The sequence below is a fragment of the Plodia interpunctella genome, chromosome 16, assembly GCF_027563975.2.
Source record: "Plodia interpunctella isolate USDA-ARS_2022_Savannah chromosome 16, ilPloInte3.2, whole genome shotgun sequence".
NCBI lineage: Eukaryota > Metazoa > Arthropoda > Insecta > Lepidoptera > Pyralidae > Plodia > Plodia interpunctella.
The window spans coordinates 3833167-3855613 of record NC_071309.1 but is presented as its reverse complement, the minus strand read 5'-3'; the positions used below and the strand labels follow the sequence as shown (position 1 = coordinate 3855613).

At 34.1% G+C, this 22447-nt stretch overlaps 1 protein-coding gene across 1 annotated transcript; it reads right to left on the bottom strand.

Annotated features, from left to right (window-relative positions):
• Positions 1 to 821: 821 nt before the first annotated feature.
• LOC128676534 (uncharacterized) lies at positions 822 to 2621 on the bottom strand. The gene is made up of 3 exons (XM_053756687.1): positions 2180 to 2621; positions 1864 to 1938; positions 822 to 1069 (listed from the first exon to the last, which is right to left on the bottom strand). Exons 1-3 carry the CDS (start codon positions 2400 to 2402, stop codon positions 951 to 953), a joined length of 417 nt encoding a protein of 138 aa, XP_053612662.1. The 5' UTR covers positions 2403 to 2621; the 3' UTR covers positions 822 to 950.
• Positions 2622 to 22447: the final 19826 nt, after the last annotated feature.

Below are 22447 nucleotides of genomic sequence, written 5' to 3'. Positions count from 1 at the left end.
TTCTATAAATCCTAAATTTTTCTGTGAAAACGAATTGTTCCAGTAGTACCTGTTGTAATAAAGTTTTTTTTTAACATTTCATTATCGATACAAGCTCACAAAAATCATATCCGTGTAGTGGTTCCTTAATTGCGAGTCGATTTTCGGTGAACCATTAGGATATGCTTTCCATAAAAATACTAATTTATTTAGTGTTTAACAGACACTAAGTAAATTACAGATAATTTAATTGGCAGTTGTATCTCTGCTTGCCGTAGCAGCGCAATACATTCACAAACTATGGCTACAAATAATTAAGTCTAGAGTTTAAAACTCGACATTTCAATGTCGAGTTTTAAACTCTAGACTTAATTATTTGTTGACGCGGCCGTGTAAGTCTTCAGACTTACACGGCCGCGCGTCGCGTCATTACCCAATGATTCGTGACTAGCCTCACTTTTCACTGATGAGGGAAAGTTTATAGCCTCATGTTACTTCGCGTGATTAGTACCCTTATCGATAAATTGATAGTTATCGATCGTTTGATAGGACCTTTGGGTGTCTACTCTGCTAAACTTTGGCTAGAATCGATCATAACCTGATTACATGCAATGCACGACTTTGTCATTGCCTGGAACAATGAATGGCTACATATAATTATATCCGCTTTGAGTGTATAATAATACAGCAGCTTGCGAGTAAATCTTTTGTTTCAGATATTTCGTTTGTTTCGGTTAATTAGAGCATGAGGTAAACATTATTCGAATTTTTTTCTTGGTCGATTAAATTGTTCTAAAGATTAGTTAATTTCTATGCTAAAAAAAAAAGACTTCCACGGGCTATAAAATATTTATTAAATGTATTATAAATACATGTTCATACATTAGTTATTATTGAAATAAATATGAATATTATTATTATTAATTATATAACATTATTATTATTTACTTATATAACATTTTAGAAAGTGTCTACAATGAAAATACAACGGATTTCTTCTGTAATTTAGCTATCATGAATTTGTTTAGAGATTCAATACTGGGTTGAGATGGGTCAGTTTTTGATTCGTTAAGTTTGCTGTAGGTGGGATCTGAAATTAATATATAAGTTATAAGAATACTTAAGACAAATTCTCAAAATAATTGCGCAGACGTTGACAGTTCATATTAACTCTCTATCATTCTTTCCAACTATTCTCTCTCTCATCTTTGCAGATTCTCGACCCAATTTGACGACGACCTCGGTGGCGCAGTGGTAAGGTTCAGTGGAACCGAGAGGTCCCGGGTTCGATCCCCGGTCGGGTCATGATGGAAAATGATCTTTTCCTGATTGGTCCGGGTCTTGGATGTTTATCTATATATGTATTTGTTATAAAATATAGTATCGTTGAGTTAGTATACCATAACACAAGTCTCGAACTTACTTTGGGGCTAACTCAATCTGTGTGATTTGTCCTAATATATTTATTTATTTTTATTTAATTTGAGGCCAGGAAACCCGTGATCAGCATCACTACACAGTATAAAGCAATGTCGCTTCCCGCTGTGTGTCTATATATGTATGCTTAGATCTTTAAAACTACGCAACGGATTTTGATGCGGATTTATTTAATAAATAGCGTGATTCCTGGGAAAGGTTTAGGGTATATTTTATGACTATGATTATAACCGAGCAAAGCCGGGACGAGTCGCTAGTAAAAAAAATGTTGAAGATTCTTTAAGAATTCCGTTGTTGCGTTTCAGCTGCCCCGTCTCTTCGCCGTCTCGTACATTTTCGGAAGAATATAGAGTGTATATAGAGTGGTCCTATTCTAGGGCGGAACCACAAGCCACAATATTTTTATTGACTATATTTTTTAAGATTATAAGAAGTAATTCTTCATACCTGATAGCGGCGACGATGGCAGCCGTGATTTTCTCCTCGAAGTCATTGTTTTAACTTCCTTGGTGTTAGACGTTTCTATACAAAATACATTACAAATATATTAGAGAAAAGCTTTATGTTGGTGGTCAAATTGCATTAAGATTTATATTTGTATATTTAATCATATTTTCTGATGATATATGAAATGTAAGTATATCCTCAGAAAGCATACTCTTCAAAATTTTTAATACCTAGTAGTGTACAGATGGACTGGGTGAGTACTTTTCATCGCGGCAGAAAGCGCTGATCCCGCGTAATCACGCGGTCAAAAACTAACCTAAAATCTTCTGGATCTGATCTCTCAATGGTTTGACGTAAACATTGATCGGTCCCATTCTACTTTCAGTGATAAAACCATACTGGGTCATGTCGATAGAAGCGGTTTTTTTATAGCAGATCTTCTGGATAAAGTCCTTTGTCTTAGGGGTCATCAGAATGAGGCGTTCAGGTTGGCTGGATTTTCGGGACCTGCGACGTTTAGTTGGGGGCCGGCTGCTCATTTTTTTGTTTTTAATTTTCTAAACAGGCATATTGATGAACATTATTATAATATTATTTTACAGATTTATGTGAACATGGTCACATTATGTGGTTAAACCAGAGGATTCAAAATGACAGAGTAACAAAGACAAATTGAATGAAAAGTAATTTTATTGTCAATCTATAAAACAGTAAACATCGAAATAGTTTACATAACGTACTAGACAGGAAACGATGATCATAGCAAAATATATTTTTTTCTTTATTTATTCTACCCAAAAATTGTATACATACTCGTAACAATATACAGAAAATAGTTCTATCCGAACCACATACTAAGTAGTTTTAACACAAGTCTCGAACTTACTTTGGGGCTAGCTCAATCGGTGTGATTTGTCCTAATAGATTTATTTATTTATTTATTTATTTTACATACTCTCGGCTGTAGGGTTTTCCGGTTTCTTCCTCAACTGCAATTTCAGACTACAAGGCTGAATGGCCACAGATATTCTTAAATGTTCTTATAACTTTTTTTGAACGAAGAAGGACATAAGCGAAATATCTTCTTATCATTTCTTACACATAAATAGTATTTTAACAATCACATTGTAATTTATTAAATCCATGGAATTAGTATGTACTCCGACAGAGTACATACTTTTAATTCCATGATTAAATCACACAGAGCAATAAAACTCCTAGATGCGACACAGGAGTGAAGTGAGATATAAACCGTTGAACGTCACCAACTCATCAAAATCTAATAAAAGCCCTCTCGTATTGTCATCTCTCGTCTAGACAAATCCTACCTTGGCTTCCCCCGCAGACAATCGTAGCTTGCCCACCTTTCTTGTTCAACATTATATTACATTTTTCTTTACAACGACCACTATTCTACTAAGAACCTAGATCAGCTATTTATAAACGTCACTAGAATTCAAAGATCTTTTCGCACGCAATCGCTTTTTTATCGCAATGAATTTTACATTTAAAAACATAAAAAAAAAACAGAACGAAAATAAGCAGAAATAATTTGGATTCTGAAAACCAGTTTATTTACCAGTGTGTCTTGCCCGTGGAAATCCATGGTCTTGCCAATCATTATGATGCCCAGACATAGACATAGAAAAAATGCCAAATGTAAAACGCAATGGTAACGGAAATAGACTAAAATGATGTTGATGATAATGTAAAATAGCATAAATTTCACATAATATAAAATAGCTCTATCCAGAAATTTAGTGTAAGAATTTCGGAGATCCCCGATCACTTATTATTTGAAGAATTTTATAAGACAATTTATATGACAATTTTATAAGACAATGTATAAGACAATTTATAAGCAACTTGTTTGGATGCCATGAAAAAAAAAGGAAAGCGGACTCTAGGCTCCGTCGCTCAATGGCTGAGTAAACAACCGTAAAATAGCTCAGACGAGAGAGATAGATTTAAGTCATTATTTAGCTGTTTTAGTTCAAAACAGCTAGAGGATATTCTTTGACTGGTTTAGTACGTAGACCGTAACGTATATGTCTTTGATGTTCTCAGACATTTCAATCCATTATAAGATGACATTGAAATTAGAGTTTTATAGTTTGCGAAATGAATTCTACAGATGAAATAAAAAAAGAAATCTGTGATGGATCGTGCCATCGATGCAATGAACTATTTTTGAGAATCCGATCTTAGATTGATAAGAGAAAACTTTGAAGACCGATTTATCAAGATTAAGATGGAAAAAGTTTCCAAGGAGTTTCCAGCTTCTTTCATTCATCTTCTCATTCGCATACATATATCTAGGAGTCCGTACTCCTATATATGTCCTTCTCCGTAGAAGGACGTATATGTACGACAAACTGTTCCCGTGGGCTATTCGTGGAAATTATTTTCTATTTGACTTAAGCACCTACTTAACTTTAATGTCAGTATACAAAAATGACATTGAGTACCTATAGTCAACGTTATTTTTGTATACTAGTAGACATTAAAGTTTTCGTTAACTAATATGATCAAAATGGTATATTTTGCGTTAGTTGAGTCCAGGCTTCGCTATAGCATAAAATACTGGGGACAAAGCTATGACTATAATATAAATAGAGCTTTTGTATCTCAAAAGCGGGCTATACGCGCTATGGTACGAATATCACCACAAGATTCTTGTAAACCACATTTTAAAAAGTTGGGAATACTAACGGTACCTGGTCTGTATTTGCTTGTGGTCTTAACTGATTTTAAAAAACAGCTACCTCAACTAGAAACGGAACAAGAAAAAATCGTACGTGAAGGAACCAGACGAAAACACTTCATTTCTAATATAATACCCAGTCTAAATGTTGTCAGGCATAGTCCGTACTATCAAGGGGTTAAATTATTTAATAGACTGCCAGTTGATTTTAGAGGAAATATCAGTTTTAATTTATTTAAAATCAAACTGAAAAATATGTTACTTGCCAAAAACATTTACGACATAGAGGATTTCTTCAACAAATAAAAAAAATTATTGCATATATCGAAGTTTTGTTAGATATTTTAAGTTTAATTGTATATTTTTTTGTAATTTTTATTTTGTATTCTATTTATATTCAAACACAATTATTATTGTTATATGAATAAATGATTTGATTGATTGATTGATTGATTGATTTGATAATGTAGACGAAAAGTCATTACGTGTGTTTTATTCCACTTAATGACCACGACCATCAGCCATGAGAAATAGGACTGAAGGAGCAGTTTAGGACCTAAACTGATTATCGCAAATTCGTTACATCAAGTTTTAATACTCATGCGATTCATTTCAGGTTCCTAAACACTGCACATTTAAATCGTCCCGTAAAAAGTTGATGGTAGGCCTGCAGACATTATTAACGTAGTTTTATAGGTTCCAACGTCTGAAATTGACTGTTGCTGTTGCTAGCGAAATTGAGTGGAAATTCAAGCTAATGTCGTTGGCGATATCCGACAGCATAGGATAGGAAAGGTGAGTGACGCTTCCTACTTCCGACCTGAGCAGAGCAAGCTCAACTTCCGCGAGCGTAAACTGTTCTTCGAAGTCAGGTTTTTACTTGCTTTCGACGTTATATTTTCTTGAAACATGCTCAAAGGCCAGGATATTGATATAGAGAAGCTATCTATCGACCTTAGACATTTATTTGTTTGTTAAACTATATTGTTCCATGTAAAAGTACCTATATAAATAAATTAATTTGATGATAATAATTATCTACTTACAAGTTGGAACAAACAAATAGTGTTTTACCATGTATGTATGTATAGTGAAAATCTCAAGTCTGCGAGCTTACAATGTACAGAACATGGGTACAGAATAAAACTATCACGGGAATATTTGTTTTTCTAGGATGAAAGGTACCCTATGTCCTTCTCCGTACTTCAAACTACATACTGTAGGTATGCAAAATTTCAAGAACGCTCGCTTGCTGATTGGCTGCTTTTAAGTCGTTTTATGCCCATAGATATACGGATGCAAATAGAGATGACAGGCAAATGTACTCAGTGAAACTAGCCAACCCACCCTAAACATTTCCAGCTCATTCCGTCAAGCCGCCGGCGTCGACGGTGACAGTCGCCGATACGGCGCGTGCCAGCGGAACTCAACGTGCAAGTATGGAAAGAACAGATGGGATATTTCTTACAATAGAAATGAATATTATAGTATATACTTGTTATACTGAGAGATAATATATGAGAGTAGAATTTTAAATTGAATGGGAAAATAAGTAGGGGAAGCGATGGATTGAATGCATTAGGCTCCTGCCTAATGCTGTATGGCCAAATATTTTTTTTAATAAACCGATTTTGATGATATAAACTAAACTAAATGTTTTGCTAAGTTAAAACAAAGCAATTGGTGAAAGTTTTAAGTAAATCGGTTCAGTACTTTCAGAGATAAGTGTGATCATACATACAGACAGACAGACAAAAAATTTAAAAAAAAAAATTGTTCTCTATTTTTATAGCTGTAAGACCTATGTCAGTGTGCATTACGTGTTTGTTTCATACATTTTGTCAGGAAGAGACACTCGCAACGACATTGTTCAGAAATTGCCTTGATTTTTTAAATTCGTTCGATCTTACTTTATACTACTGTTTAAGAGGTTTTTTGTACTCTGGATATTTTATGCAATGCCGTCCAAATCCTGCTGCGATACGAATACACGAAATTATTGCACATATCGAATGCGGGTGTGAAGTGGGAGCGCTGTGTCGATTGCTGAAGAGTACCAACAACGCGATGTCATTCATATGTGTGTTACTTATTGTATATGTTATCACAGTCAAATACATATGTATATCACAAAGTAAATACAACAGATGCTTCATCATCATCTTTCTCTCTCAACTGAGCGAGAGAAGGAGAGATGTACATCATACATTCCTTCCACAGTCATAAAGCATCGGATTCCAAGGTCCGCTTCCTTAATTTTTCTTCTCCACTTCGCACGGTTTTCAGCATCCTTATTGTTAACACTGTGGCACGTGCCTTATCAGCCTTGAGATAATACAATAATAAATGTTTAATACTTCAATTGATTTGAACAAAGAATCTTAAACATTCATCATATTTTTATATGCTCTCCGAATTTGCCCCTTCTGCCAGGACCAAATGGTAGAAGCATAGACAGACATTTGTTTCTATGCTACGTAACACATAGTTGACATAGTATAACACAGCAATATGGCCGTATTATCCATTGTTTAAACTGACTGGTCTATTTTATACACCGTAAGCCCGTCTCGTCGCAGACTGTGACCGTAGAGGTAATCCCTATACGTTCGAACATTGTTTGCGACTTGATATAAAGTACCTAATCAATTTGTCCATACATTGAATAGCCTACTAATAATAGTACGTTTTGTCAAGTTAACTCGGTGACCAAAATATACTTTTTCACGATGGTGTGAACTAAATATCCGAAGGCCAACAGAAAGGGGGCATTTCCTAATAAGTATATTTAAATTTTATTTGTATGACTCGTTCTAAGAGTTTGTAGATAATATTCTTGTACATTCTAATAGAGATTCCATATTGGCTCACCAATACTTGTAATTTTCTTTGTCTTTCTCCAATAAACCTGTGATTATACCAGTTAAATTCTACAATCTACAAGTTAATCTTTATTCGGTATTGTTTAAAAAATAAAAATAGCACCAAGCTGTGAATAAATGAAATGTCTCTACATATTTCTATTTCCTCATGGCTGAGGATCGTGGTCATTACGTGGAGTGAAACAAACACAAACACTTTCTTGGCACTATTAATGGTGTGGTTTGCCATTGCCTGCTCCATTTGACACATAAATTAATAATCAACCAGTATGCGATTTCCTCACGATGTTTTCCTTCAACGGAAGCAGATGGTGATGACTCAGATTGGTATACATACTCGTGTGGCATGAGTAGGATTCGAGCCTGGGACCTTTCGATCCACAGGCGGGCGTCTTAACCGTTACACCACCCATCAACATAATAGTATAAAAAATACAAGTTAGTATTTCACGAAAGTCGTATCGTAAGTATATGATAAATTATTCGCTTTTTTTAAAGCACCAACATCAAAAGCATAGGGTGTAATCACTTACACCATTTTCGTATAATAAATACTTCGTCTAAAGTCAGATAAAAATAAACTTGTGTTCACCACAGGGGATAATATAATATAACTGGCGTGTAAGATAGCGAAAAATATTCTAAGGTGGGTTGCACCGCCCAACTTTGACGTTGACTTTAACCTGCGCGGTACCGACGTTTACATAAAACTAGCGACCCGCCCCAGCTTCGCACGTGTATAAGCATTATTATACATGTTATAATGTATATAAACCTTCCTCTTGAATCGCTCTTTAAAAACCCCGAATCAAAATCCGCTGCGCAGTTTAAAAGATCTATGCGTACATAGGGAGAGGGACAGACAGACAGCGGTATTGCTTTGCGTTTTTCTACACAGATTAAAATTAATGTCAAAATTTACTGGTGCAACTCACTCTTAAACTCTTCTCAAAGTGTTGCTTAGGGTGTAATTAAAATAAAATATGAAATTGTAGTTATAATAACATTATTATATCTATCAAAATCTTTACATATCTAATAAAAAAAATTAACTTTCTGTTCTAGGTCTTAAAATTTATGAGTGTGGTTAGATATGTGATTTTACAGGGTTCATAGAAGCCAATATTATTATTTTTTAGTTTTTGTCTGTATGTTTGTAACTAAATGTTTTACAGAACCGATTTAGATAAAATTTAGCATTCGAAATAGACTTTTCTTGTAATATCATTTTTAGTTATGTAAGGTTACTGTGAAATTTTCTTTTTTCGTTGTAAATTATTCTGCTAGTTGTTATAAAAAAATATTTTAAAATGTTTAGTAAAAAATACCCTATTAGTACAATATTTTTACTGTATTTCTTCCAATTTCTTTATACATACAAATAGCAAAGAATAACGTTACTTAGTAACGTCATTTCCCTCATTAGATTTCGAGCGGGAAAAGTAATATTTCCTAACAGATTACGCAAACCCTTTTATCAGTAGTAAAAAATAATTATCAAGACTACGGACAGCTGCCAGACGCACCTGCACTCTGTAGGGTCTGTGAAATATGTTCGCGTCATGCAGACGAGAAAAATTGTTAGCTAAATTAAAAGAGTTACGGCATGCCAATAAGTGCAAAACAAAAGCCGGGGCGAAAGTCTAGATTTGAATGCTTTTTGCACAATTTTCGGTTGGAAACAAAGAGTGGAAATGGACGTTTTTCGGTACCATAGATAAAAGGAATGAGGGGAATAGACGATATACGGAAAACATAAATTGGCAAAAGTTGAGGTTATGCCTCTTCGGATGAAAAATGCCTCACTCAATGGTGTTGAATGTAATATGCCACGTCACATCATTTATTTTCCAATTTTACTAGTCCATAGTATTTTATCCATATCCATATTAATATAGAGAAAAAAAAATGTATTTTTGTTGGAAATTAATAAACTCAAAAACTACTGATCGATTTACCGCCAGCCGCTTGTATTTAATATAGTGAAAATTAATTAGTACTTATGTAGAAAGTAGATATAAAAATTAGTAAACGATTGTTTAACTTACGTGTTTTGTATATATTAAATATAATTGACAATATTTTTACAGTTTTCATACTGATGAAATCAGTTCAGGTATAACAATAATGCTTAATATTCTGTGATAATTTAGTTACATGTTACAACCCTTTAAAGGTCGACAGACGGACGCGCAACATATGGATATGTATAATAGAATGCCATTGTTCATGTTTAGGTCTCAAAATAGCAAACAAGAAAGTGATTCTACTTTGATATTATACTAAATAACGAATTAATACTTAAATTTTAATATCCTTTCATATTTCAGGCCACTTGAGCTCTAGTGAACTGAAAATGAAAAAAAAAGTTAATTTCAACCATAAAAATAAAGTATGAGTGTTTTTACAAAAAACTTTGAATATCATAAGGGAGGATAAAACATTTTGCAAAATTTACTAAAAACATAACTTGTCTACTGCATGTTAAGTATCCAATTCGGCGCTTATCGAAAACCAATTTTCTGTAAACTCGAACAGCATTATCACATAGTTCGTTCGTTCGTTCACTCGTTCAACCATTCGCGATAACGCGAAATTATCTTTTGGATCGTTCATCCCGTTAGAAATTTCTCGAATCGGTGAATAGTAGCGGCGTTAGGGTAGAGAGTGATTGGGTCGGTCCCACTACACGGTTCCAGGGCGCTGTGTACAACGGGGCGCCGTCCCAACTCATCAAAAACAAAAAATATATATGGAGCTTGTGTGACAGTGAAGTGCTATGACGTCACGATTTTGGAGTCGAAAACCATTCCGGATATGATAATGAGAACAGAAAATATTAAATCATGTAAATATAACTATTCAATTAAAGTTACATTTAATTATCATTTTTTTATATATGTATTTTATGTCAAATAGCCAATTGTGTGCCTCTTTTTGTATCAGGCCAGGCTCTTTTATTGGGCGCTCAAATGTTTATTAGGTATTTCATTACATCGGCGCCTCTTTAATAGTTCGAAGCATAGAGTTACACATAAGGGGCGTCACAGAAATTACGCCCAGGTTGCTTGTGGTGCTTAAACCAGCAATGTCGGTGAACTACCGAAGCGGAGTGAACTGCGAACAAGTATGGCGCTTCTCAAGTGTCAAATAATTGGATTCATAATTCCTTAGATAACGTAACTTTGACCAAGTCGGGAGTAAATGTTCAGAAAAGTTTTATTGGATTCACACGTGAATTTAATGAAATATATAAGAAGTGCTTACTTTTTTATTGAATTGGAAAAAATCCACCAGAGAGAGTGACTGCCCGAGATGGCTTATGCCGCCCGGGCGAAAATGTGTCGCCCCAATTTAATGTTTTTAAACGGTTTTATTTAGCTCACACCGTTTGTTTTATTTATTTTATTTTTCTTGGGTCAAATTTATAATATCTATGGTCTGCCCAGCAAACGGACAGGCGTACAACTTGACCATAAAGGGTAGAAATTAATTAAAGTGGAACCATGGATTTAGTAAGTACTTCGTACAACAGTACCTACTAATTTCATGAGTGGAACTAAAAGTTTTCCATACCTACAAAATTGTTGCCATACTTCAGCATTCTTACGTCAAAAATGTGACAGATACGAAAAATATAGCGCCCTCATTTTTTGTCATCCCTTTATGGCCAAGCTGTAAACCCATCTTTAATGACTAGAAAATAAAATAATACCTCAATTATTTCATTTAACATGATTATTAAATATAAGAAAAAGACCACACCGGATTCGCCTCAATAAAAATTTTAATATCTTCAAAAGCATGACACGATTTGGCAAGGTATTAATAAGGTATACAAAAAACAATATCCACGATGGCAGTAACGTCTTAAAAAATCTTCTAAAGAAAATCTCCAAGAAATTCGAGATAAAGGTATCGAATTAATTTTTAACAAAGCTACGTAAATACAGATTTTTCTTTTGTGGCGCCTCACAATGAAAATTCGTTTTGAAATCCGCCGTAGTAACGGTTACAGCCATCATCTAGGGAAAATACAGCGGTAGATTTACCAGCATAGTAAGCAGGCTGAAGCTTGGGGCGACTGATTTTAGGGGGCGCAAAATTATTTCAAAAGATATGATTTGCAATGTACCCGTCAGACAGCAGTGCTTACATTAGTTGTTTCGGTTTGAACATGAACTGGTTTGATAGAGGCAGTCATTAGATGTCAAAAGACCCTAGGCCATAATATGAGCAACGCGCGTCCTTAGGCTTCGGCGACCATTTACCATCAGGTAGAACCCATGCCTGATTGCCCTATATACGAATGAAATAAATGAAGAATACTAACTCACAATTAGATTAATTTACGTGACTATAATTTTGAAGATTTCATTATTATCACTTTACCTACCTACTTATGTAAAAATGACTAATCTAGGAACTCTCATTTTTTCAGTGGGTTCAGTTTAAAATGGGCGGTTAAAATTGAACAGCCCAAAGGCGGCAAATTTTAAAATCCGCCACTGGGAAAAATATAATGATTTATTAATGTCAATAGGCTGTTTCCTGCAGGAGTTTCCCTTTTCAAATTGCTTATTGTTCAATATATAAAGTTCTTTTATTACGTTGTTAGTAAAACGAGAACAGGTAAGCTCTTTTTTCAATTACCCTCCGTTACTGATAATAAAAGAGGAGGTTTAATCCGACTTTTTGTGTTTTAAAGTCGCCATTGTGTTTTTATTCCTGCAGCTATAAACGTATTGTTGGTTCTAAAAAGTTTTATCTTAATAAGGTTTTTTTTAAGTCGTTTCGTATAAAAATTATTGTACGTTATGTAGTCACATCAAGCCAAATCAGATACATAAAAAATATATTTGAAATATATATATATATTTGTTATATTATTTTAAATGACATACCGATAATTTATAAGAACTTCATTATTTCAGTTTCAGAGCAAAAAAACCTTCTCCTCCTTCAAACAATAGAACAGATCACACTTTAAAATTGGTCAATTGAAATGTCACTAACTGTGGTCACGACATTTTCCTGTTTTATTATTTCAATAATGTTTGTTGAATACATTCATTTTTTAAGCTGACTCCGGGCTGCTCGGCGTTACGGCTCCGAATGGCGGGATAACGCAAAAATACTAGAAGTTTTGACAGAGACATCTAATGTCTAGACTTGACATATTCGCCGCGATAGTACTCTTAAATGCGACTATAAAACTAATAGCAAACAACGTCACTTTGTCGTAAACTGTGTTATTAGCGAAATGTTAGCGAATAAGAGTCTCGGAGCCTGTGTCCACAGGTCTACGAAAAGAAAAAAGTGAAATACTAGTCATCTGTTTTTATGATTTCTATTCATTTGTTTCATAAATACAAAAAGCTAAATAACTACACACTATTTTTACGGTTGCATATCAAATGATAACATACTTCTTAATAAATAAATTTTCAATATATAAGTTTTGAAACACATTTAAAGGAACATAAATTATTGAACAATCAAATTTTAAAACACAAATACTTAAGTGCATTAAAGACATTTCTTTTTAATTTAAATATAGTGTATAATAATTTTCAATATTTACTTTAAAGAAATTGTTTTTTTTTTTTAATTATTATATATTTTTTTTAATTATCGTATATTCTCATTCGATAGATTCAAAATTATCGTTAAATTCACGCATGTCAATGGATACAAGCAGCAAGAACACTCGAATAATACTCATCTCCTTTGATGTACATGTTTAATTTCGTGTACTTTTACTTTCTCAATTCTAATAAATGCTCAGTTTTAGTACCTTGCACATACGTGTTGTTGATGTAAATGTATTGCAATAAAGTACGTACACACAATGTCATTTTATGTATTTAGATTGGTTGACAAAAAAGTCTGATTATGCCGTGTCCGCCTAGCCCTGGCAGAAGGGGCCAACCCAAGAAGTGCTGGCTTGATGTCATCAAGAATGATATGCTAGGGATGCCGATGACCGTGCGCAGTGGAGACGACAGGAAGGCGGGCCCTGGGCTCTGGCGCTCAACGGCTGAGGAAGAACCCGGGCAAATGCTCAGATGGGAGTGATTCGTTGTCAAAAACTAGTTATGCAATACAATGAAAGTTGATTGAATTAAAGTTAACCGTATTGTAGAAAACTAACTTGTTATTAAATCGGTCAAAACCTATGTTTCGAATACCATCTTCAGGGGAATGGTCCCTTGTTAATAATTAACATGAACATTTCTCTGTTAGTATTAATTCAAATTAAAGTTTTTTTTCTGTTCCTACAAAATCCGTCCTGAGTACAAGCAATGTTCCAAAATTTGTATGAGACCTTTTTATATTCTTTAGTTTCATTCTTTAAAATTTGGGTTTAGGTTAAAGATTTAAATCGGAATCGTTCCGTAAAAGTTGATGGTAAGCCTGCAGGTCGCTAGTACTTCAAAATAGATAAATTTACCTAAGTATTTGCCGTTATAAACATTTGTTAAACGTCCCAGCCAGCACTATCATTACCTTAAGTCCACCCATTACTATAAGTGTACTATAAGTCCCGAAAGTCCGAAATCCCGGACCAGAGCGAGGATCAGTTTTATCGCAGTCTAGTAAACGATCAACTATTGTTAGTTGTTGCTCTGATAGTTTCGGGAACTTGCTAAATCGATTGGGGAAGTTATGAATCACTCGATTATGGATTTGGGAGTTCGATTTTGTTGGAGATAGAAGTGACCGGCAGTATTATTTTTGTCTCATAACAGTTATAAAACTTGTAATATTCCCGTATCAGGGCGAATTTTGCATGGGTTAATGAAGTGTTGACTGTAATTGTTAGTTGTCTGAAGCGCATCTTATTTTATTCAAGTAAGTAGGTATACATAATCTCGACTTTATACAAGTTTTACTATTAATTATTATTATGGTTTTTGATAATAGTGTTACAGACTAATAAAATAAAATTGTAATATATACTATTTCTACTACTTTTGAGATACGATAAGACAAGTTAGCAGAATCAACACTAAATCCTGGCGTTATAACGGAATATTACCTGAATTGATAATTATGCTGATAATTATGGATTATTATGGTATATTGTTTTTTTTAAACTGATGGCACCCAAAGTTGCCAGACAGACAAATTGAAAATTCGCCTGTATTTTCCTGACATTTTCTTAGATAATATAATTTCCCGCCATACTTTAAGTGCATTAGTGCCAGCAGATGGCGCGACAAGCGGCTAATGACGCCGACAGAGGCATTAAATTATTTTTACGAGCGCCCCTAGACGATCTACCCGAGATACACATATAATATATTATATTATAACCACATACGATATTTCATTACAATGGAACGCATACCTTGAAAATGTAGTCGTGAATATAGAACGTTAGAAATGTGGTATATTTGAAGTAGGTATACCACGTATGGGACTGCAATGATATTAAGTTTTATTCATCAAGATAGGGAGATGCTTTTTAATATCTATGGATATCACTAATTACAACTAGCTATTGCCGCGGCTTCGCCCTCATTAGTTTCCAGCGGAAGCAATTCATTTTGGATAATTTTTGAATGAAAGGTAGGTGCCCTATATCCTCCGTACTTAAACCCACAATACACCTATGTAAATGCAAAATTTCAAGAAGATTGTGTGAGTAGATAAAGCGGGAAGAGGTAACAAATATAGGTACTTACTTTCGTATTTATAATATTAGTAAGGATAAGTTGAGAAATTTATCTTTAATGGTCATTCGTTGAAAAACGTATTTCGTTTAATTTAAATCGAATAGAAGGTACCAATATTCGTATTTCTAACTTATATCCGTAGATTTTATGTCCTTAATTATTGTTATTATTTTATGCAGTAACAAGTAAAGGATTCCAGGAATAGAGGAAGACCTAAGAAGAAATAGATGGAGTGGATAGTATGAACAGGAAAGGAGTATCAATGGATATGGCTAATGACAGAACAAAACAGAAGGAACTTACATACTGTGCCGACCCCACATGAGTGGGATAAGGTCAAGAAGAAGAAGATTTTATGCAATAACACACTCTATAAGAAAACTGATGACAATTATAGAAAACCAAATTACTCTTTAAGACGTTAGAAAAAAGCTTGAAATCTATTTTTAGATATAGGTAGTGATATCACAATATTTTTCATAATTTTTGCAGATTGTATCCACTTTAAAGCGTGCATTATTCAGTATTGAATTCGAGGTAAACGGTCTCATGGCCAACAAGATGTTTCTAAACATAACGTTGCAAACATATTTGTGCATCGCAGGTTTAGCGAATACATAAATACATAAATTTACACGACATATCATGTTTTTTTCCATGTCGTATGAAAAACTGACGGAGATTCTTGGAGGTTTCCAGTGAGCAAAACTATTTGAAGTTTGTAAATGCTCAAAAATTTTAGTGTTTCAAGGTGTTGCAGTGAAATATCTATATCTATACATATACTGAAACTGTAAGTGGACTATGTCTGTATATAGGAGATATATCAGTAAAAAAAAATGGGGGCCTAATAGAAGATAGAAGCCAAAACAATTATTTTTTAATTTTTGCCTGTTTGTTCAAGCATCACACAAAAACTACTAGATGGAATTTGATGCGGTTTCCACAGTTGTATAGCAAACGGTCTAACTTAAAATCTGGTATAGGTTTCAACGCAATACCTTGTTAAGAACCCGAAATATTGACAAAAATAATTTATGAGCGGACGCACATAAACTAGGGAGAAGCCGCAGGCAAAAGCTAGTAGATAATAAATCAGTGAGCCTTTTGATCTTCTTTTACGAATTGAGACACACGTTTCAAATTTCATTCATATGCCTAAAGACTTAATTTCTTAATATGTCAATACGAGTATCAAGAATGGAATTCCTTTTTTTTAGAGTAGTTTTCTTTTTGCCTCCTAAATTTATGTTTTTTTGTATATCATTATTTTGTTTATTTGAACAATATTTTTTTTAAATAAATAAATATACAATTCCTGAAAAAAAAACAGAAACTCTTACCCAAAAAAACGGTTATCATATTACAAATTGCTGGTGGTAATGGCTGCGTTTTCGCGAGCGATGTCGTAAACATTCTCGTCTAGACTGCAGTAAACACCTTGCCGTATGAGCGCGAACGTAATGCCCCGCACCATCGTGTACCAGTTCGCCGAACTGGCAGATCCACATACATTGCTGGTTTTTCATTTCAGTAAATAAAAGTAGTCATACAAACTACGCAATGCGTCGGCATCTCGCAAAGTTCGGCGATATTGTGGAGCCGGCGTAAAGCGACGTTGTGGAACTGTTACTCATACTTACTGATACTAGGTGGTATTTCGTACTAAGTTCAGCTTTCGCGACGTGCTTACCAATCACAGAGAAATAATTCCCGTAGGAGAAGAATTAAATGGAAATAACGGGGCAATATATTAATTTTTGTTTTTTTTTGTGATTAATAAACTCTAGACCTATTTTGATAAAATTTGGCACAGAGACAGACGAAACAATCAGGAGTAACATAGGCTACTTTTTTATAATGGTTTTTAACCGACCAAAGCCGAGACGGACCTCTAGTAGCTAAATAAAATACTGAATAGTTTTTCACTCTTTCACTACTCGAATAATCGCAATCAAATATATTGGCTCTCTGAATTTAACACGAAGTTTTGTTTGTTAGAAACGTGTTAGTGTATACTGTGTACACCGTATAGTCTAAACAAAATCCCGGCGTGGAGATCTCCTGAATTTCACCACGCTTTGATCTGAAAACGAATCACAAAGAGGTGTATCCTAACAGTTTGTATTGTATACAAAATAACCGAAACTTTCATATGAAGATCGGGGATCCAGTTAGATACACTTCTGTACATTACGTTAATAAATGTTGACTTACCTAAAAGTTAAAGTAAGTATAGTATACATATATTTACTTTTTTTCTCTTCACTCAATTGTAAACTTTGAAAGACAACAACAACAAACTGAAACTATCAAAAAACTACACAACAATACAACCACCAATAAAAAGACAATTATATAAATAATAGTGTCGCTAAACGACGCCTTATCACCGCTATAAGACGACCGCAAAGTGCTGTGGTAGCTATACAATCGTGTAATGACAGAAACTTGAACCGTCTAATTACAAATTAAATTCATTGTTCAGGATATCCTAATATAATAAATGCGAATGTAAGTTTGTTTGTTACTTCATCACGCTCTATCTACCTAACCAATCTTCTTGAAATTTTGCACTGTTGTAGTATGAAGTATGGAGAAGGACATAGGGTACCGTTCATCCCGGAAAATAAACGCGGGCGAAGCCGCGGGCAAAAGCTAGTTGTATATAAAGCAACTGCTTGTAACATCGCTATTTGGGTAACAATAGAGAATAAAACCGACCAGGTGGCAATCTTTAAAAATGACCAAAATATCATGTTTATTGTATGGAAGCCCCATGAAATACTAATGTGCAGAAAGTTCACTGAGTTATGGCCTTTTTGCCTTGCTGCAGCACACTAATTCTTTTAGCATTGTGCTTGTATGTCCGTGTAATATCAATATTGTTTTAATGCTTTATATGTTATTATTTTTAGTGTCTGTGGCGACACAAATAGACGTTTTTTTATGTCTATGTCTAATTTTTATTTTTTATTTTTAGTATTTATAGCGGCAAGAGAAATATATCATCTGTGAACATTTCTATTATGAGATAAAGCCTAGGGACGCGGAACGGAACTCTAAAAATAATACCTATAGTTATATTTATTCTAAGTATATATATTCTTAATGGGATATTTTAAAAGAAATGTGCAATGAAAAATAACCACACACAAAAATAACCACCAAAATCATTAATTTGCCATTTATTATGGGCTAATTAATTATACGTGGTAAATTAATTAATTATATGATGCTAAATTAATTATATAAATTATCACTTATTATGGTAAATTCTATAAACTATGCGTAACAAGAAGACCGACCATTACACGAATATACCTAGTTCATGTATTTATGACTCACTCATTAAAAAAAATATTTTTTCATGATAATTCTTAAGTACAGATCTACTTGTTCAAATTAAAATAATAGCTGTAGAACCTTGAACCTGCGATACTGAGAACAATACGTAACCCTCCATTATTGTGTTCGTATTGTTTTCGACAGAATAATTTGCGCTATAAAGTGTGAGTAATATTTAGGGTTATCTTGTGAATTATTACATTAATATACCTGTGAATTATTGAGATTTCTGTACGTATGTATGAATTGGATTATTTATCTTGCATTGATAAATTTTCCAATGACATCTCCAGTGATAAGTGCGTTTATAACGCCAAATGCCATCTCCACACTGTCGTCGAACAGTTCGCCAAACTTTGACATTGCTGGTAAATAAATTCATTGTGGTAAATAAAAGCCCTCATAGTACTACATACACAATATTCACGCATTCGCGGCGACAGTGTGGAGCTAGCATAAGAAAGAACAAATGTACCTAGTTACATTTATCTTTTGCACTGAATTCTAAAATAAGTTAGCTGTAAATTTGATATCGGTTTTCATAATAATTAGATCTACATTACATAAAAATTCTCCAATGGGTCTCAACGTGTTGGATCTACATCCCCACGCAAGCCTCTCAAAGGACCGGGCTATGAGCTGTGAATCCCAAAAGGAGAAACAAAATAATAATAAATCACTTTATTGCCATTCTTAGGTATTACATACACTTTTACATAATATACTTTTCGAATCATATATGTAGAAAAGTTAAAAAAAGAGAACGATGTTGCCGCTGTGAAGTCTAAAATATCTATGTAGACTACGCTAGAAAAAAACTACCCGTAAATTACTGTACTGAACCAAAACAGTGAAAAAAAAAGAACACTTAACAATATTCATAGATTTAACATGTCAGAATTAAGAATAGGTTGAATTAAGGCGGCGTATCACGATCGTAAATTATCGTTTATGAAGCGCCAGCGGCGTCTAGCAAGTTTTTATCGGCTGTTCTACACGTGAGGTTGAATTTAACGTTCAAATTGTTAAGTTAAGGAAATCAAAGTTACAATTACTGGCGGTAATTTTGTCACGTCGCTGGAAAATGGGAGGTGACGCGAACGAACTGAACCTTTAGACATAAAGCAAGTAGTAGGCAGGTATATAGTAAGAAGCATCTGTAGACAAGTTTTGTTATTGTGTTATTCTCGGGTAATTGTAGTTTTAATACAGCATTTTTATACTGCTTATTTATGACAACTACAACAAATTAACAATTTTGTGTACTTAGCTGACGGATAAAAGTGCTCTCTCGTAATTTATGTGGTTGCTATAAAATTTGGCGTGTGGCTGCCGCTCATAAGTCATGTCCATCTCGAGATGTCTGTTTAAGATAGACTAAGGAATAAAATATGTCTTGACAGCAAAGAGGTACCAAAAGATTCCCAATGATGGTTGACATCAGATCATAAAATCACAATCAGAATCTTCAAAATTTAGTTATTTTAGCGGACCCAGGGCTTTTTTAAGTCCAATGTGTGTAAGAACTAATTCGTGTACGACCTGAAAGCCGCCATTAGAATGATTGCAAACCAGTCGGCCGTCCGCCTCACCATTTTGCAGATTGAATTTTATATTAACTTATAGCACTGATTTCATGCGGTGTTACTTATAGTACACTCTAGTATCTTCAGTACCTACTATAATAATCGAAGCACTCGAAGCTTTGCATACCGTTATAAATCAATAGGTATCTTTTCTTATATTTTTCTTCTCATTTCTTTCCTCGAGAAAAAAAAATAATTCGAGAAATTCTTCTTTCCTAAAAACAATTTGTTGACTAAGAAATCTGTTAAATTTCAAAACAATATACACAAGTAAAATATTAAAGTGAGGGATGTGCTAACTTCGAGTCAAGTCTTAAGGAAGATTATTTATTGGATTAATTAGGCATTTCATATAAAATACGTCGTTTTTGACTTGGCAGTACTCAAGCACATGATGAGATCTATGCCTTAACGCTACTAAATCAAATAGGTAGGTACTTACTATAAATAAGATTATCTCATAGCAACATTTCCGATGACATAAAATGAATTGAATAAAATTACATTGCACAAGTTGTATGTATTGGTTCTACAAACATTGAATAATTCAAAAGGATATTTGCTTTATGAAGTAATTGATGCATTGCCATATCAAATGCTATTTATAGAATTACTCTATGTAGGCGTGCGCCGTATATAGCAAAGTTTTGCATACAGTATCTTCATTTATTAGAGTCATAAGTATGAATAATAGTTGGTACCTTATTTCTATCTCTCTCATCTGTCCCGGTTGCATCCGGACCTGTGACCCCGCGAAGTCAGCGCAAAAGAATAAACGTTAAAATTTTAAGATTTGCTTTTGCTTTTTTTCGATATCTATTTGACGTCAATCCTTTGTGGGAATGTTATTTATGCCTGAAAGCTGTCAAAGTTATGCCTAAAAGCTGTCAAAGTACCACGGGAGGACATGGAGTTTTATTTGACCAGCCAATTACGTTCCTAAGAATTCGCGACGATGTCGTCGACATTTAAATTGAAGGAGTCGCCAACATTCGGTCTCCAGGCCCTCCCTAAAAGAGGTGTTTACATGAATTTTATACCTGCTAGCCTTTACCAAGGCACTTTTACGTGGGCGCTACTACGAAATTTTATTGTTTCCAAAAATATATTGGAAACAAGTTTTTGTCTCAAATTTTTATTGTCGTCAGAGACATCATGCCCGTGACCGCTGCCCGCGTGATCATTCAAATCGTGACGAGGGAGACTCAACGGTCTACTGACACCGTTGAGAATCTCCCTCGTCGGAAGCCTATCCTGGGTCTACCATCTGATCCTGCTTATCATAAGGCGAATATATCAGGCGAAATATTACTTGCAAAATTTTATAGACAGACAAACATCGGTACAGGTGAAACTAAATAAAAGTTTGTAAAATAGGGCATTTCTCTTAATTACTTGTACAAATCTACCTAGCTATTGTTTGCAGCTCCGCCAGCGACCTATGTTAAACTCCAACTCTCTATCTCCACACCTCAATCCAAATTTTGTTTTGATGTGAAAAAAGGACAAACAAACATACTTTCACAGTTATTATATTAGTATTGATATGGAAGTATGGATTTAGGGTTTTTCCTCCCATTAAATTGATCATCTGAATGAAATAAAGGGCACGTCACATAACAAAACAAAGATTTATAAGGAAAAAAATCCAACGCAACGCAGTAACATTCGATAACGTCTTAATTTTAATAGTAGGGCTCCGGAGTCGTCAACCTCAAAATATATATTTCTCCAAGTCGTTTTCATTTTACGTGGCATTAAATGTGAGTGGAAATTGGAAAAGTTTACTTTGCGACATTTTTAGATGCCAAAGCGTTCTAATTGGAAAATCTGAGTGTTTCCGTGTGTAATTTTTTTTTTATATTCCAATACTAGTTTTTACATAAACACCTGTAAATAATACACCAAAACTTTTCTGATGACATAATTGAATTGAATGGCGTAAAATTTATAGGGGAACAATACTTAAGATACCAGTAGAATTTCCTAAATTTCATAAGAATGTGTATAAATATTAGCTCGATGTGCAGTGGACTGTAGGTGCCGTTTTATGGAGCTATTTAATTATTATTTAATAGACATTTATGACCCAGTGTTGAGCAAAGGCCTCTTTCTCATTTATCCAAAACGCTCGGTCCAGTGCTACATCGCGCCATCCTTTGTTGAACTTATTCAGTTCGTCACTCTTATACATCGTTCGTTATACAGTTGGTCAATAATCTCCACAGAAAAATCAGAAGACCACTTAAACTCAGTATCGCCATGAGCAAAATTAACACAGATAATTAATCAAAATAATAAATCTTAAAATCTATAGTTGGCATTTCCAACAAAGTTTACAGACGACAGTTTAGAGACGTCTTTATTGTATTGTTTTTTTCG